The sequence below is a fragment of the Crassostrea angulata genome, chromosome 7 (genome assembly GCF_025612915.1).
Source record: "Crassostrea angulata isolate pt1a10 chromosome 7, ASM2561291v2, whole genome shotgun sequence".
Classification (NCBI taxonomy): Eukaryota; Metazoa; Mollusca; class Bivalvia; order Ostreida; family Ostreidae; genus Magallana; species Magallana angulata.
The window spans coordinates 45,576,468-45,590,952 of record NC_069117.1 but is presented as its reverse complement, the minus strand read 5'-3'; the positions used below and the strand labels follow the sequence as shown (position 1 = coordinate 45,590,952).

Here is a 14,485-nt window from a genome sequence, read left to right as displayed (position 1 = left end):
CACTTATTTTTATCATGAGGAAAAAGGTAGTGACCTTGACCTGACCTTTATGCGAAAACAAAAAGGTCAAATTTGATTAAATTGATAGAATCATTTGGTAATATGATCCATTTGACTGTGACAAAATTTCATGAATTTCTTATTATATGAAGTATGTTTGATAACTAGAAGACTCCTTCCTTATTAAAATAGAACTGGTTTGACATAAATGGGGCTATAGCCTAAACTGAATTGATTTGGAAACTGTTAGGTCTCTCTCTCTCTCTCTCTCTCTCTCTCTCTCTCTCTCTCTCTCTCTCTCTCTCTCTCACACACACACACACACATAATGGCTCTGTCCCGCCTTTCTGTCACTCACTGTTTCTTATAAACTTTTATAGTTTCGCATCTTTAAAAAAAAAAAATTATTCATTACTTTCTTGATCATGCATTTTCATGCCTTAAAATTTTAGAAATCATAAGGGTGAGAGTAATCACTAACATACGGGTACATGTACACTGTATTTACACCTTGTATTATTTTGTTTTTTAACAAATGTTTCATTTTCGTTTCTTCAATTGCATATTATTCATCAGAACTATGCTATTTTTTTTATTAATAAGGGGTTCCAAGAGGTCGGTTTTCGTGTTGCACTCATTCAAATACTGGTAAAAAAAAAATTTGCACAAAACGGGAATTTGCCGAGATAAGATAATTACTTTAATGCTAAAATCTGTATCAAAGTTATTCATAGATTGTATGATAAATACCTTTTAAAGGAAAACACGTTTTTTTCGGTGTCTTTGTTTATTTGATTTAATATGAGTTTCCAAAGGTTTTTTTTAATTTTGATATTTATTTTATTGGGGAAGGGGGACCTAAATCAGAAAATGCTACTTCCATGTTAATTTTTTTTTTTTTTTTTACAATTTCTATGAATGTTATACATGCTCCCATAAAAGTGGGACCAACTACATCAAAATTTATAAGGAAATATGTTGGTTGCGAGAAAAAGTGTGAGTGTAAAGGGAAGGATGCAGGCCCTCCTTACCTCCTCCAACCCCCCCCCCCCCCCTCACCCCGCGATGCCACGTGCCTGGTATTACACAACCGTTACGATTTTTCAAGTACTAGTCATGATGACCACACGGTGCAAAGCAACTACGTACGTTATGCCGTTGAACACGCTAGCTGATTTTAGGCAATGTGCCAATGTACGCTGCATTTACCAAAAAATAAAAACGAAGTTGATTTGTATTTTTATCACAGACAAAGACAGTAAATGTAAATAAATAACTGCAATGACAAATTAATTATGTCGCTACTTCCAAGCTTCTGTACAGTAAGGCACTAGAATAGTATTCTATATGCAGTTGAATAAAACTCCTTTCACACGAAATTCAGAAAACGTGAAAAGAGTTCTCTTGGACAGTCACATATTGCATTAACCAGAAACGGAACCATTATTGGAATTAAAGTCATGAGCGGATCTAGAGGGAGGTGGACCGGACCCCCCCCCCCCCGAATTTTTTTTTATCAAATTATCTAAAATATGCAAACACAATCATCCCTCAGACCCCCCCCCCCCCCCGCGCATGAAAGCCCTGCTAATGTTTCAGTTTCTTCAGAGTTCTCCGTCTCTATAGAGAACTCCAAGATACTCGCTGCGGGAAAGTCGGCCATCTTGGTCCTTGTCGTTATTCGTAAACATCAGTTCGACAAGTTTTTCGTTTGCGTCTTCTTCGCCAAACCCCATGTCTGTTGCTGCAGCCTCGCCCTCCAGAATGGCGAGTTGATATCGGATCTACAGTAAAATGGAACAAAATAACAACGGTATCAAAAGCAACAAAATCTTCACCACCACCATCATCATCATCATAATTATCATTACCATCATGATCATACTAAGTAACCGTTATGATCGTCAAATACAACAACATCATCTCAATAAAAACGAAACACATTTCCACATTCCCAAAGTATAAACAACTTCAATAAAGCATCACCATTATCACGATCAAAAATGAAGATCAACATATCATCGATCATTATCGTCGTCATCATCAACATCAACAGCGATAACATCCTAGCTTTCGATAAGAACGACAAGCTTTCACGATTGCAAATCATAAACCAATCTGAACAACATTACAATCATTATTTATATCATATCAAACATATTCAGCATCAACATCAATTATAATCAACCTATCAAATTTATCATCAAACCAAATGAAGTGTTTTGTTCGAACACGTTTAGAGACATCTGACTGAAGTTGGGTGATGTCATGGATAAAATAAAATCAAAGTACTGAAAGTACTGAAATAAGATTAGGACAACGTTATTGCATAAGCTTTGAAATGCGAAATTTTACTAAACTATTTCTTGATTAGATTATTTCAAGGAAACAGTTGATTTTGATTGATACCTCTTAATTAGCACCTCTTTGTTTTAATTACCTCTTGACGATCAAGATAACCGTCCCTATTGTTATCAATGGCGTCGAAAGCGTCTCCTAGCTGGTCAGCGTCATTTGTAAACAGGAGCCTTACTTGGTACACCAATTCCGAGTTTGCAGGAATCTTGATCCCTAAACAATGAAAAGAGTCGCTATATTAAACAATAAAACGACTCCAAATTCAAAAGTTAAACTTAAATCAAAATTATTGTATTTCGTCACTGACCTTTCTTTGTGATGTGTTCTTGGTCACCGTATCCCAGGTACGCGGGGACGGTTATAGATCTTACCTCTCCCACACACATACCCACAATGCCTTTCCTTAACCCTTTTATTTCTGTCTGTGTATTTTCTGGAAGCAAAACAACTGGATGCGGCAAATCGTAGCTAAAAGGAATTAAGCAATGATAAAATGTTTTTTAAAAAGTTGTACACATGTCCGTAATAGGTGATGCTTTTAAAAGTCAACGACAGTGCCATTTTTAAATACATATAATAATCTAGCCATCACAATAGAAATGCATTAAATGAGAAATGCATTAAATGAGTACCTGATTTATACAGAAGTGGTGTAGAATTTCTCCAAAATTTGATATTGCATGATAAATTTTTAATCAATATATTAAATACACGTACCTAGAAAAGAACTCTGTTCCGTCTGGCAGGAATGCCCGGTAATGGACCAGGAAAATCTCGTTCTCCTTGGCAACCGTTTCACATTGCTCCGCATAATCTTCTACATCAACAAACACGTCATCTTGAAAAAACTGTCCCAAAGTCCCAACAAACCAGACAATGGACAACAGCAGGACACACTTGGAAGAGACCATCTTTATTTGATATTGCTAGAGACGGTATGAGACTATATGTGCATATGTTTATACTGGTTAATTAATATACATGTTCTGAGTGTAAACAAGGTAGCTGAAGCCAATGACAAATGTACAAAATACTCATACGAAGAATCCCACAGAGGATACAAATGCTTACCACAAAATAATGTTAATTTATGTGCATTCAATCATACGTCACTGCTCGGTGATAGGGTGTGTTGACTAGGGCCAATAATCTGTGTCCTCTTCTATCTACCAGACTCGTACGTATAGCCTAGTATGGGTATAGCTACGGCTTGCTTTTGTCTATTTTCAACTAAAACTGTATTTTTTATACAGTACACTTATATGTTGGGTTGATTAAAAAAATTTTTTTTTTTTTAGTTTAAGAAGGCTGGGTGGTCCGTAATATGCCTTAAACTTTGACATATGATATTTTTGGCCATAAACTAACATTAAGTACAGAAAAAAAAATTCAATTTTAAAATTTGAGCATTTCCTATATCTTGATACCGAGCTCTTCTTTATAAGAAGTTAAATATAGCCTAACAATGATCACGACCACCCGGTCCTTTAAAATTCAAAGATCATTTTTCCATCATACAATAGGCCTAAGTGTAAATTTATATTTTTGTTTTGCAAAATTTTCAACTTTTTATTGCATCTCATTTCATCTTAAGCACAAAAAGGTAAGAAAAAGCAAATACATCTAGTGTTTGAGGATTGCCTGATAAATATGTTTTAAACTTCAAAAAGACAGTATTAACTTTTTTTCAAATTTCGATCATAGGAATTCGTAGAGTGTTCTCGTAGACTGTCTCCCTACATCATAAAAAATCTCATCTATGATAGGGAGAGATACATAGGGTCATCATCAAATTACTGAGGCAACCAAAATTTGAGCGACATTTTCTATGTTACCCTTGCTTGGTGCTAAGCAGGCAATACCAGTTCTTATTGTATCATTCTAAATATTATGATATCAAATATTTCAATTTAAGATTACATAAGCAAAAGCGAAAATCTATGTTACAAATGAAGAAGTATGGTAAACAGAGCATTTTTCGCTGATCATGTAACGTATTTGAATCCATACTATAACTCTCTACAGTCTTTAAAAAAGCCCTTCCCACCCTCCAAAGAAATGTGGTAATTATATGCCTATTTATCTTTTCGAAATACATGTACATGTACTCTTCTCTAATTTTTGATTTTGGCCTGTTTTGCTGACGTGTTAAAGCAAGAATGGCTTCCCGGTCTGTGGTCAAAATAGATATCCATGTACGTATATAGTTCCAAACAAGATAAATAATACTAGTATTAATATGCTAGAAGATCCCAACACCTTGACCCGAGGTGACCGATGTCATCCTGTCAGACCGTCCAATGGGCGTTCACAGTAACGGGGGACGTGGCACAAGGAAAAAGAAACACTGCTATATTTGATATCATCAAGCTTTATTGCTGATGATTACATCATAGATATATTTACACGTAATGCTTACTCCGGAGGCTAGTATACATCATCTAGCCGTGAAATTGACAGCTCTAGCAATGGATACAAGGATTAGTTTTACAAGTGTTCTAATAGTATAATATTGCAGAATGGAACAACAACAAAAACAAACAATCAAACAAACAAGCAAGCAAACAAATATCAGCACTATTTACAACTTTTTTTCAAATGAAAACTGGCGAATTTTTTTTTTTAAATTCAAGCAATGGTCCTAAAATAATCTGACAAAAGACATCGATATTATACATTTCATTCACGAGATATACGACACATATGTAGGATTGACGCATGGTATACTAGTAATATACAGGTTAAAAGAACGTTATAATTCGTCTCTAAAATCGTGGGGGAGGATGTCTCTGTATTCGTCTATTGATATCTTTCCATCCTTGTTCACATCGGCGGCTGTTAACAGGTTTTGGTACAGATCTTCCAGAACCTCATGCTTGAGGCCGATTCCCGACGCCTGGATCGTTTTGATTTGTTCCATAATCTGCAAAATAGAATAAACACAATACTAGTAATTGAATGATTGGCTTAATTTAATGTTTTTGTTTGGTACAATTGGGGTGGGTGGGTACTTAAATATTTTTTTTTAAACTTTTTTTCTTTTTCAACGATTATTTTTCTTTCTTTGAAAAAGCATGATTCAAATGTAATTCAATAGCTATTTTTAAAGGGTTATATTTTGTTTGTTTGTTTTTTTTCAGGGGAGGGGGCGTTTTTATTGCTTACTTCTTCTAGCGTGATGTGGTTATCCCCGTCGAGGTCAATGGACTCAAAGCCCTGTTTAACATCTATTTTATCCTCAATCTCTATCAATTCCACCTCATACAAGAGGGGGGTGTTCGCTGGAATCACACCGCCTAGTCAAAGACATGGTTTCTATTAGATATTATGCCCCCTGCAGATGCACTCACAGAATTTTCGTCATAATAACGACTTTAAAACGCTCTTTTGAAAACTTTTGTTATTTGTAACCTTCATATATAATAGAAAAAAGTCGTATAATACCTGCACAATTTCAAAATTCTTTAAAAAAAACTCATTTACCCCCCCCCCCTCCCCCTCCCAATGCACTGCTTATTAATAAAATAGATGATTTAGATGATTTTTATTTTATAGATATACTGATGATGACCATTTTGTAGGGGTAGGTCCCTGTCCCCCTGGCCGTGGTGCGGGACCGTCAGGAGCCTCTTTTCCCCAACACACATCTCCCTGAAACCGGTCTCCACATCACTTGACGGGTGTTCAAGACCCAGGGGAACGTGCATGACCTGGTCCTTTTCATAGCTGTAAAAAAAATTACAAACGATGGGCATTGATTGAATTTTAACACCTCTCTCTCTCTCTCTCTCTCTCTCTCTCTCTCTCTCCAATTTCAGATAGTACCTTGAGTGAAATAGAGTCCCGTTTTCAAAAAACACTTTGTATTGAACTTTCAACATATTGTTGGTCTGTGATTTTTTCATGCAGATCCTCGGTTTGTATAAAACTTCCACTTTCAGTTCATCATCAGACGCCTGACTATGGGACAAAAAGAGGAGAAACAACCCCCAAATTGAAATAATACTCATCAGACTCATCTTCGTCTAATTAGGAGAATCCCGTTTTGTGCATGCTTGCTTGCTTATATAGAAATACAGGGTTACGTGGCAGTTGTTGGATGAAACAAGAGTATATTCACCCAGTCTTTCAGGTGATGCTTCTGGGTATATTATTTGCATTAATTAATTAATACGCATATAGTAATTGGTATAATAAGCTTTCAGGCATCAGCACGAGTATGGATCAGTTATGATCAAGGCATTTTCATTTTATTTATTCTCATATTGTATAAAACAACATAGAGAAAATATACAATACATACAATATTAAACAAAAAGCAAGAGTGTATACTGTACACATCAACCTGGAGAGTTGACTCTCTTATTAATGATATTGATGAATTTACATAAGTTATTAATAACAGCTAATTTTTTACATGAAAATAATTCAAAAAATTTGAAAGCATTTGGTCGTCTAAAATACATTGATGGTAATTAAGCTTTTCTATATTCTTTCAATTCTTGACATATCATGATATAGTGATATTCGTCGCCAATGTTATTTTTACATAAATTACAAAATCGTTGATTTCTAGGTACATTGTTCCATCTGCCTGTCTCAATTGGCAGTTTATGGTTGCTTGTTCTAAATCTAACTAATGTAGTAATGTTATTCATATAAGCACCAGAGTTTATGTAATTTCTAGGTACAAAAGTGTTATTGGTAAACAAGTTATAGATCAATCCTTTACTAGATGCGTTACAATCAGAGGCCCATTTTTGTTGAAATTGGTCAATCAAAGTTTGCTTAGCAACATTTAAAATCCATTTTTCATTTTCTACATTATGCGTCAACCAGACATAGCTTAGACCACATTCATGTAAAATATTCTGTATACATTCAACCCATTTGAAATTATAATTGTTGATTTGTGTTAGGCTATGTAAAAAACTATACAATATATATGACAATTTTGATTCTTTACCTTTCAGCAATCTTATCCAAAAATTCAACATTCTAATTTTTGCTTTCACACACAATGGATATCTAGCAAGTTCACCGTAGATCATAAAATTTGGTGTGGACGTCTTAAGACCAAGTATAAGTTTACAAAATTTAAGATGCAATTTTTCAATGATACATAAATTTTCAAAACCCCACAATTCAGAACCATACAGTAAAATTGGAACAACCATTTTGTCGAACATATCAAGTTGACAATCAATCGATAGATTTAATTCTCTTGACTTTTTAATTATTGCGTACATAGCTCTGGTAGCTCTAGTCACTACATATTTCCTAGTACTGTAGAAAGAGCCTGTTCTTGAAAAGATAACTCCTAAATATTTAAATTCCTTGACGATTTCTATTTCGTTACCATTGTATAAAAATGATACATTTGAGGTTTGTCTACCTTTGCCAAAAATAATAATTTTAGTTTTCTCAACATTCACTTGTAATTTCCATTTTTCACAGTACATTTGAAAACAATGAAGCTGATATTGTAGATCATCTTCGGTTTCGGACATCAGCACAGTGTCGTCTGCATACAACATAATCATAATTCTTAGATAACAATTTAAATTTTGTTCAATTTCTTCAGACAGGCTTTTTAGTCCTATGACATTTTCATGTGATAAAAAATCTTCAAGATCATTAAGATATAATGCAAAAAGAAACGGAGATAAGTTTTCTCCCTGACGGACACCCTTTTGACAAGGGAAATATTCGGAAAAATCATTATTATAAAATATTCTTGATCTACAGCCATTATACATATTGACAACAACCCTTAAACATTTCCCTTTAATTTGATATTCAATGAGTTTTTTCCATAATCCTATTCTCCACACTTTATCGAATGCAGCTTTAAAATCAATAAAAGCACAGAAGAGTTTCTTTTTCTTAAGTGAAAAAAGTTCAATCAGGGAGTAAAGAACAAACATATTGTCAATTGTAGAATAATTTTCTCTAAAACCACTCTGATTTTCCCTGATAAGATTAACATTATCAGCAAAAGTAGTTAACCTTCTACACAATACAGAAGTAAAAACCTTTCCTAGACAGCTCAAAAGAGTAATCGGACGGTAATTTTGTGGGTCAGCATAACTACCCTTTTTCTTATATATTGGTTTTATGTTTCCGACCAACCAGGCTTCCGGAATAATACCAGTATCAAACACTAAATTAAAAAGTTTAACATATAATGGTATCATGATATTAATGGATGACTTAATATATTCATTAACAACAGTATCTGGTCCCGGCGATTTGTTATTTTTAATAGTTTTAACAACCTCAAGAATTTCGGCCGCGGTAACTGGGTCATTGAGCAAAGAGTTACAAAATGTATCTTCGCATCTATCATTGAAGGAAGAATAGTCTAATTCAATATCTAAATCATGTTCGTTCGCGTTAACAGTTTTAAAATAGTCATAAAAATCTACTATGTTAATATCGTTAGATTCGTTACAGCTTTTATCATTCACGAGTTTCCAGTATTCTCTTGGATTTGAACTTCTTAATGTTTTAATGTTACGCTGTAGGTTATTTCTATAAACTTTGTAAGATTTATTTAATATGCGCTTATATTTTTTCTGTGCTCCTTGCAGCTCGGATTTAAACACGCTGGTTCCATATAACTTGAATTTGCGTCTAATTTTCCTACAATTTTTTCTTGCTGTGAAACAATCCGCATTAAACCATTGTTTTGTTTTGCTATTTCTAACCGAAGTTTTATTGCGCGGTAAAAATGTTCCAAAAGTGGTTTTGGCTGAGGATAATAGTACATCAGCTAAACTATTGAACAAAAAATCTACATCTTCCTTCTGTATTTCGACAGAGTCGCGTACTTTATCATCTATAGTCTGTTCAATACTTAATAAATTTAATGTATTTATATTTTGGCAAAACTCGCTCGACTTGGTTTGATCCCATGATCTGATTCTTTGTGTAGGATTGACATGATATGATATATCCTTATAATTTTCGTTATTTAACATTTCACAGCTTAACTGACAAGTCAATGGCATGTGGATATCAGAGTACAGACAGTTAAAATCTAGTACTTCAAAATGTTTAACAAACTTAAAAAAATCTGCATTACAAATAAAATAGTCAACAACACTTGATCTTGTAGTGGTAAAATTCCCACTATCTGCATCTCCGTTAACTCTTCCATTCATTATATATAAACTATTTGTTTTACATTCAGCGTACTGATTTTTTAAATCATGGGTCACCTTTATTGTTCTTTTCATTGAGTTTTCATTTCATATTTTTTATGATCATGAATTACCCAAAAAAAAAGAAGAAATGATTTAAATAAATCTTTAATAATTGCTGTTCTTCATTGTTTGTCCCTGTGTATATGTTGTTGTTTTTTTTATTTCTCCAGGCAAATTTCATAAAATGCAGTATAATTGTATGTAATATTAAATCATTAAAATAGTTGTTATCTATTACAAATCCTTCATGTGTGGAAAAAAAGCACATACGCTGGGTATAAAAGGTAGGTACAACTATTACGTCACGTTGCGTCCAGAAAACATCCGGGTCACTCGGACTGTGGATATATAATGCGGGGTCTTCAATGATGTTGGCCAGTGATACCAGAAAATGGAAAATATGGCTTTGCTAAACATTAAGAGATTTGCATTATTTTTCGTGTTCATTTGTTGTGTTGCGTGTAATATTGTAACGGAAGAAGGGGTTGAAATTGAGATTATAACTCCCCCTGCAAATGACTGTGTTCAAATCAAGATTGGAGACTGGGTTTCGGTGTTATATAATATGACAAAATCTTGTGGAAAACCCCTTGAATCAACATACAATATTGGGTAAGTATTTTTTAAAAATGGTTTTATTTCATGAAGCGTGTAAACTTCAAAATTTATATAATACATATATGAAAAAATATTTCTTGATCGACAATATTGCTGAGAACTGCTAAATGAAACGAGTTTGGAATTTGCAGCTCAAAGAACAAGACTGTGCCACAGGAATATTATTTTGGCGTCGATTCAAGAAACGGTGTAGTAATTGGGTTAGCGGGTGCCTGCAAAGGAGAGAGAAGGAAGTTGTTGATTCCATCACCTCTTATGTCAAGAGATCCTGAAAGTATGTATATTGAATTATTAAAGTCTTTAGATTTTGAAAATAACACTTTGATTGATAGGAATAGTTTTTGTAGAAAAGGTGTTTTTAATTTAAAACGTAACGTCCTTCTCAAGTTGCAGGCGACACTCTTATATATGACGCAATCGTAGCAGACCACGTGGTAGCGGAGGACAAACACAGATTGAGAGAATTTTGGTCCATGGATTGGAATACTGACCAATATATAGATCTTGAAGAGGTAGGGCCTTTTCGATGTACCCTTTTAAATAAAATTACTACTCAATTGCATAGTTTGAACCAGTAAGTATTTAGATGCATGTTGTAATATATATCTGGCAATGTGTAAATTGAATTTCCTTTAGCAAGCATTGGCGCATTTTTTTTCCTTATAGTCTAAACATGCATATGTATTGTCCTTTTTTATCACGTAGCTCGACATGGCTCTTTCACGGGAGGGATTTTTGGAAAACATACTCCAGGATAACTCTGGAATAGAGAATATGTCTGACATGATCATTGGTGTGTTTGATAAAGATGGCGATGAAGCATTGGACCGTGACGAGTTTTTCGAAATGCACAGAAATATTAACATATCAAAACCAGAGGAGGAACCACCAACCACCGTGGAGGAGCCTGAATCAAAGCGCAGGCGAAGGAAAAGGGATGAACTTTAGTGAGTGAGAGAAGAACAGAAAAGACTGATAGTTACCCTTCGTCTCCTGATTTTGTATAAAGATCACGTGACTTTGTCATGATGGCAAAGAACTCATTTGAGACTTTCATTATGCTAATTGTAAAACAATGCATTCAGTTTTAATTATGGGATATGTGCTATTTTTGTAAAATAAAGAATTTATTTATAAAATATGTTTTCTATACATTCAAAACGGTGTTTGTTAACACTAATATTGTACATGTATACGGCAAAGTTAAAATGTAAGATACCTTTCCAAAACATATCATATATGATAATGTAATTCTCATTTTTTTCGATACTTAAGACAATCGATTAGTATAAGATTAAATCACTTTTTCGTAGCCCCTCCCCAAATCTATTTTTGTACGATGCCGATTGAGCATTTATCTTCATATGTAATATTCACTAGTATATTTCCATTTTATAATCTCACTATTTAAAAAGATGACTGTGTCGTGGCGAAATAGGGGGCTCACAGATTTTGTGAGATATATTGAAAAGAATCCACTGAGTGCTCGAGGCTTGTGAAATGATGCCGAAATCAATGCATAACTCAACCTTGGTCAACATTTGTGTACGCTGTTATTATATGCACCGGCAAACAATTAAAATCTGTGAAATTTTCTTTTTATAGAATGGAATTCGTATAAAATTTGAAGACTTAACCAAATTTGGTCAAACAGTTTTCGAAGACAGTAGGATTCCTCCGATCTTCAAGAAATTATTTACAATGATATTTATTGTTTTTTCAACGAGGAAGGAAATTGTCATATATTTTTTTCTCGTATCTGCTTCCGCGTTTTAATAGTTGTAAACAAACATTTTACGGAATGTGTTTGACAAAGAAGGAAGTAAACATGTGCTTTGTAATTTGATGCCCATCGGTAATATTTAATCATTTTAAAGACTTCCTTATGTTCAAAACCCAAGCACACGTGCACCTATACCCAATCCGGTTTTTTTTCTAACAGCCAGAAACAGCAAATATGGCTGCATCAAATTACACATCGTATTTTGCAGTTGTAATGATGCTGTCTACAATCATTAGCTCGATCAGTCAAACAGAACAAAAAGAAGGTCTGCGGATAGAGACCGTTTATGCCCCGTCCCCGGGATGTTACGGCGTTAACTACGGGGACTTCTACATAGGCGTGGAAAATATGACCCTGGCGGACGGTACCGTTTTGACTACTTCATACATGTAAGTATTCATGAAACATAATTCACTGTCACAAGGCATCTTATACACCCTGTTGTCATGGTAAATAATTGAAAAAAAACAACTTTTGCGACTTAACAGTTCAGAAAATAACATTCATCTTTATGAATTTTTCACTATTCATTACCCATTGTCATGGTAAACATTTTTGTTGTTGTAATTTTAGCGTTTCAAAATATCTGAATGCGATTTAAAATATTCAAATTCTTTTTCGAATATAAAACCGTTTGTTCATTTGACTATATACAAGGCCAAGAACAGACGTCGTAAAGAAGGGCTGGTACCTTGGAAAAAGGGCGAAAGGCATTGACATCGGATTACAGGGGGCATGTAAAGGGGAGATAAGGAATATAACAATCCCTCCGCACCTCATGTTTGGCATCGAAAAAGATAGTGAGTTCATTGCTTTTAACAGTCATTTATGTAGCACATGCACGATACATGCTTCAAATGATAAGTGAACCGGGGTTTTCAATTTTCTTTTTTACACCCTGTAATTGTATAATTTTAAACATTACATAATACATAAAATAAGAGGACATACCGAAAAATTTCTTAATTGTTTAATGGCTTTATTTTTTCAGCTTTTAACTTTAAAGTGACAGTTCCTGCTAATTCCACAATATTTTACCAAGCAGAAATATTGGATATTGTTCCTGAGAGCGAGAAATCGTATCTTGAGGATTTCCTCTATGCCGACTTGAATGGCGATTTCCTCGTGGACGTAAAAGAGGTTAGGCGGCGACTTTCATCAGACCTCAAATGAGCCTAAAACCATTTTTTTTCTTCCTTAATCGAGTTATAATTATACTTATACCTAAAATGTTGAAAACTTTTGTTTCTTTGAGAACTTGTTTTTGAAAGTGTTTGTGAGTAAATACCAGTAGTCGCTTTTGAATACTACACGAAGTACTGTATACAGGGCTATTTTCGGCCCTCGTAATTTTTGCCCTTCTACACTTGCATATAGTTTCACCCCGTCTTAAGTCGCCCAGACACAGTTGTGTTTTAAGAGAGATAATTTGAGACATTGAACTCCGCCCAGTTTATAATTCGCCCGCTCGTAACGAGTGCGACAGGGCCGAAAATAAAACGGCAGCAAATGTTTCCTTGTATACAACACTTGTATTGGAATAAACATAAAAAAGCTCCTTTAATCGTTATATAAAGAACATATCAGAAGTTTTGGAGATTCTTTTTTTCAGATTGAATATGTATTAACAAATGAAAGGGGTCTTCGGCAAATGCTGAGTTCAGCTCTTGGAATGGACAACATAGCAGAACTAGCCGTGCAGTGGTTTGACAGTCTTGGGGACGGTGCTCTTGATAGAGAGGAATATTTTACAATGTCCAAAACCATCAATTTGGAGCAGTTGAGAAAAGATGCAAATTCAGACTCAAATTTAGAATCAATAAACCAGAACTCAAAAGAAGAACTCTGAAGTATTGAATAGTTCCATCGGGAACTTGTACATATATGTATTTGTTTGTTTGTTTTCTTGGCTGCTGAATAAAATATCAAATTTTAAAGAGTCATTTTTTTATTTATCATAAAACAGATGCATTGTTTGAAAGTTTATCTGGAATGAATTCCGAAACTTACTGGTTAACCTATTCAAAACTTTTCTTTTGGAAGGAACATCAGCAAAATATCCTCATTAATGTTATTTGCATAGTGAAAGTTGCGGAAAGTAATCCTTGTGTACAATAATTTGTACTGTGCTAGTGTATCAATTTGGTGAACACGGAAAAAACTGTCTGGATAAAAATGATATTTTTTAAATTAATTATGCGAAAAAGTTTAACGCATTATCTAAGCAATAAAAGTAACTAAATTATACTCTGTCCCGAGTTTTTGCTTCCACCACTTTTCGCTTGATATTTCGATAATACTAAATACCTTTGTGCTTAAACTACATTCATCCACTAATATGAAAAATGTCCAGATTATCTGTTTTGAAACGTCCCCTCTACCGCTTTAGGTTTCAAAACACATCCCAAAATAGAAAGTCTACGGGGATTTTGCATTGCATCAGCCATTAATAAGCCCGGGTGATAACGTTAAAAATTTGCGCGAGATGTCCCGAGTACTTCAGAATGGAGAAAAAATG

General features: G+C 34.2%; 4 protein-coding genes across 4 annotated transcripts; 2 read left to right on the top strand and 2 right to left on the bottom strand.

Moving 5' to 3' along the window:
• Window positions 1–1,551: 1,551 nt before the first annotated feature.
• LOC128156801 (FK506-binding protein 2-like) lies at window positions 1,552–3,365 on the bottom strand. The gene is made up of 4 exons (XM_052819099.1): window positions 3,076–3,365; window positions 2,666–2,826; window positions 2,441–2,571; window positions 1,552–1,784 (listed from the first exon to the last, which is right to left on the bottom strand). The coding sequence occupies exons 1-4, from the start codon at window positions 3,267–3,269 to the stop codon at window positions 1,605–1,607; spliced, it is 666 nt and encodes a 221-aa protein (XP_052675059.1). The 5' UTR covers window positions 3,270–3,365; the 3' UTR covers window positions 1,552–1,604.
• A 1,372-nt stretch (window positions 3,366–4,737) lies between these two features.
• On the bottom strand, window positions 4,738–6,428 carry LOC128156597 (uncharacterized). The gene is made up of 4 exons (XM_052818788.1): window positions 6,184–6,428; window positions 5,930–6,084; window positions 5,524–5,654; window positions 4,738–5,281 (listed from the first exon to the last, which is right to left on the bottom strand). The coding sequence occupies exons 1-4, from the start codon at window positions 6,375–6,377 to the stop codon at window positions 5,111–5,113; spliced, it is 651 nt and encodes a 216-aa protein (XP_052674748.1). The 5' UTR covers window positions 6,378–6,428; the 3' UTR covers window positions 4,738–5,110.
• Window positions 6,429–9,914: 3,486 nt separating this feature from the next.
• LOC128156320 (peptidyl-prolyl cis-trans isomerase FKBP14-like) lies at window positions 9,915–11,322 on the top strand. The gene is made up of 4 exons (XM_052818419.1): window positions 9,915–10,178; window positions 10,316–10,458; window positions 10,572–10,696; window positions 10,890–11,322. Exons 1-4 carry the CDS (start codon window positions 9,958–9,960, stop codon window positions 11,130–11,132), a joined length of 732 nt encoding a protein of 243 aa, XP_052674379.1. The 5' UTR covers window positions 9,915–9,957; the 3' UTR covers window positions 11,133–11,322.
• A 787-nt stretch (window positions 11,323–12,109) lies between these two features.
• Window positions 12,110–13,898, top strand: LOC128156657 (peptidyl-prolyl cis-trans isomerase FKBP9-like). The gene is made up of 4 exons (XM_052818879.1): window positions 12,110–12,356; window positions 12,625–12,767; window positions 12,959–13,107; window positions 13,580–13,898. Exons 1-4 carry the CDS (start codon window positions 12,142–12,144, stop codon window positions 13,814–13,816), a joined length of 744 nt encoding a protein of 247 aa, XP_052674839.1. The 5' UTR covers window positions 12,110–12,141; the 3' UTR covers window positions 13,817–13,898.
• The last annotated feature ends 587 nt before the right edge of the window (window positions 13,899–14,485 follow it).

What these genes read in the sequence shown, in the direction of transcription:
- LOC128156657 (XM_052818879.1), top strand. Translation starts at nt 12,142, where the DNA reads ATGGCTGCATCAAATTACACATCGTATTTTGCAGTTGTAATGATGCTG. An exon ending in GTTTGGCATCGAAAAAGATA is followed by an intron (nt 12,768 to 12,958) that starts GTGAGTTCATTG and finishes TTATTTTTTCAG; the next exon opens with CTTTTAACTTTAAAGTGACA. An exon ending in TCCTCGTGGACGTAAAAGAG is followed by an intron (nt 13,108 to 13,579) that starts GTTAGGCGGCGA and finishes TCTTTTTTTCAG; the next exon opens with ATTGAATATGTATTAACAAA.
- LOC128156801 (XM_052819099.1), bottom strand. Translation starts at nt 3,269, where the DNA reads ATGGTCTCTTCCAAGTGTGTCCTGCTGTTGTCCATTGTCTGGTTTGTT. An exon ending in GGAACAGAGTTCTTTTCTAG is followed by an intron (nt 2,827 to 3,075) that starts GTACGTGTATTT and finishes AATTCCTTTTAG; the next exon opens with CTACGATTTGCCGCATCCAG. An exon ending in AGAACACATCACAAAGAAAG is followed by an intron (nt 2,572 to 2,665) that starts GTCAGTGACGAA and finishes TTCATTGTTTAG; the next exon opens with GGATCAAGATTCCTGCAAAC.
- LOC128156320 (XM_052818419.1), top strand. Translation starts at nt 9,958, where the DNA reads ATGGAAAATATGGCTTTGCTAAACATTAAGAGATTTGCATTATTTTTC. An exon ending in GAATCAACATACAATATTGG is followed by an intron (nt 10,179 to 10,315) that starts GTAAGTATTTTT and finishes TGGAATTTGCAG; the next exon opens with CTCAAAGAACAAGACTGTGC. An exon ending in AATATATAGATCTTGAAGAG is followed by an intron (nt 10,697 to 10,889) that starts GTAGGGCCTTTT and finishes TTTATCACGTAG; the next exon opens with CTCGACATGGCTCTTTCACG.
- LOC128156597 (XM_052818788.1), bottom strand. Translation starts at nt 6,377, where the DNA reads ATGAGTCTGATGAGTATTATTTCAATTTGGGGGTTGTTTCTCCTCTTT. An exon ending in GGACCTACCCCTACAAAATG is followed by an intron (nt 5,655 to 5,929) that starts GTCATCATCAGT and finishes GTCTTTGACTAG; the next exon opens with GCGGTGTGATTCCAGCGAAC. An exon ending in ACCACATCACGCTAGAAGAA is followed by an intron (nt 5,282 to 5,523) that starts GTAAGCAATAAA and finishes TCTATTTTGCAG; the next exon opens with ATTATGGAACAAATCAAAAC.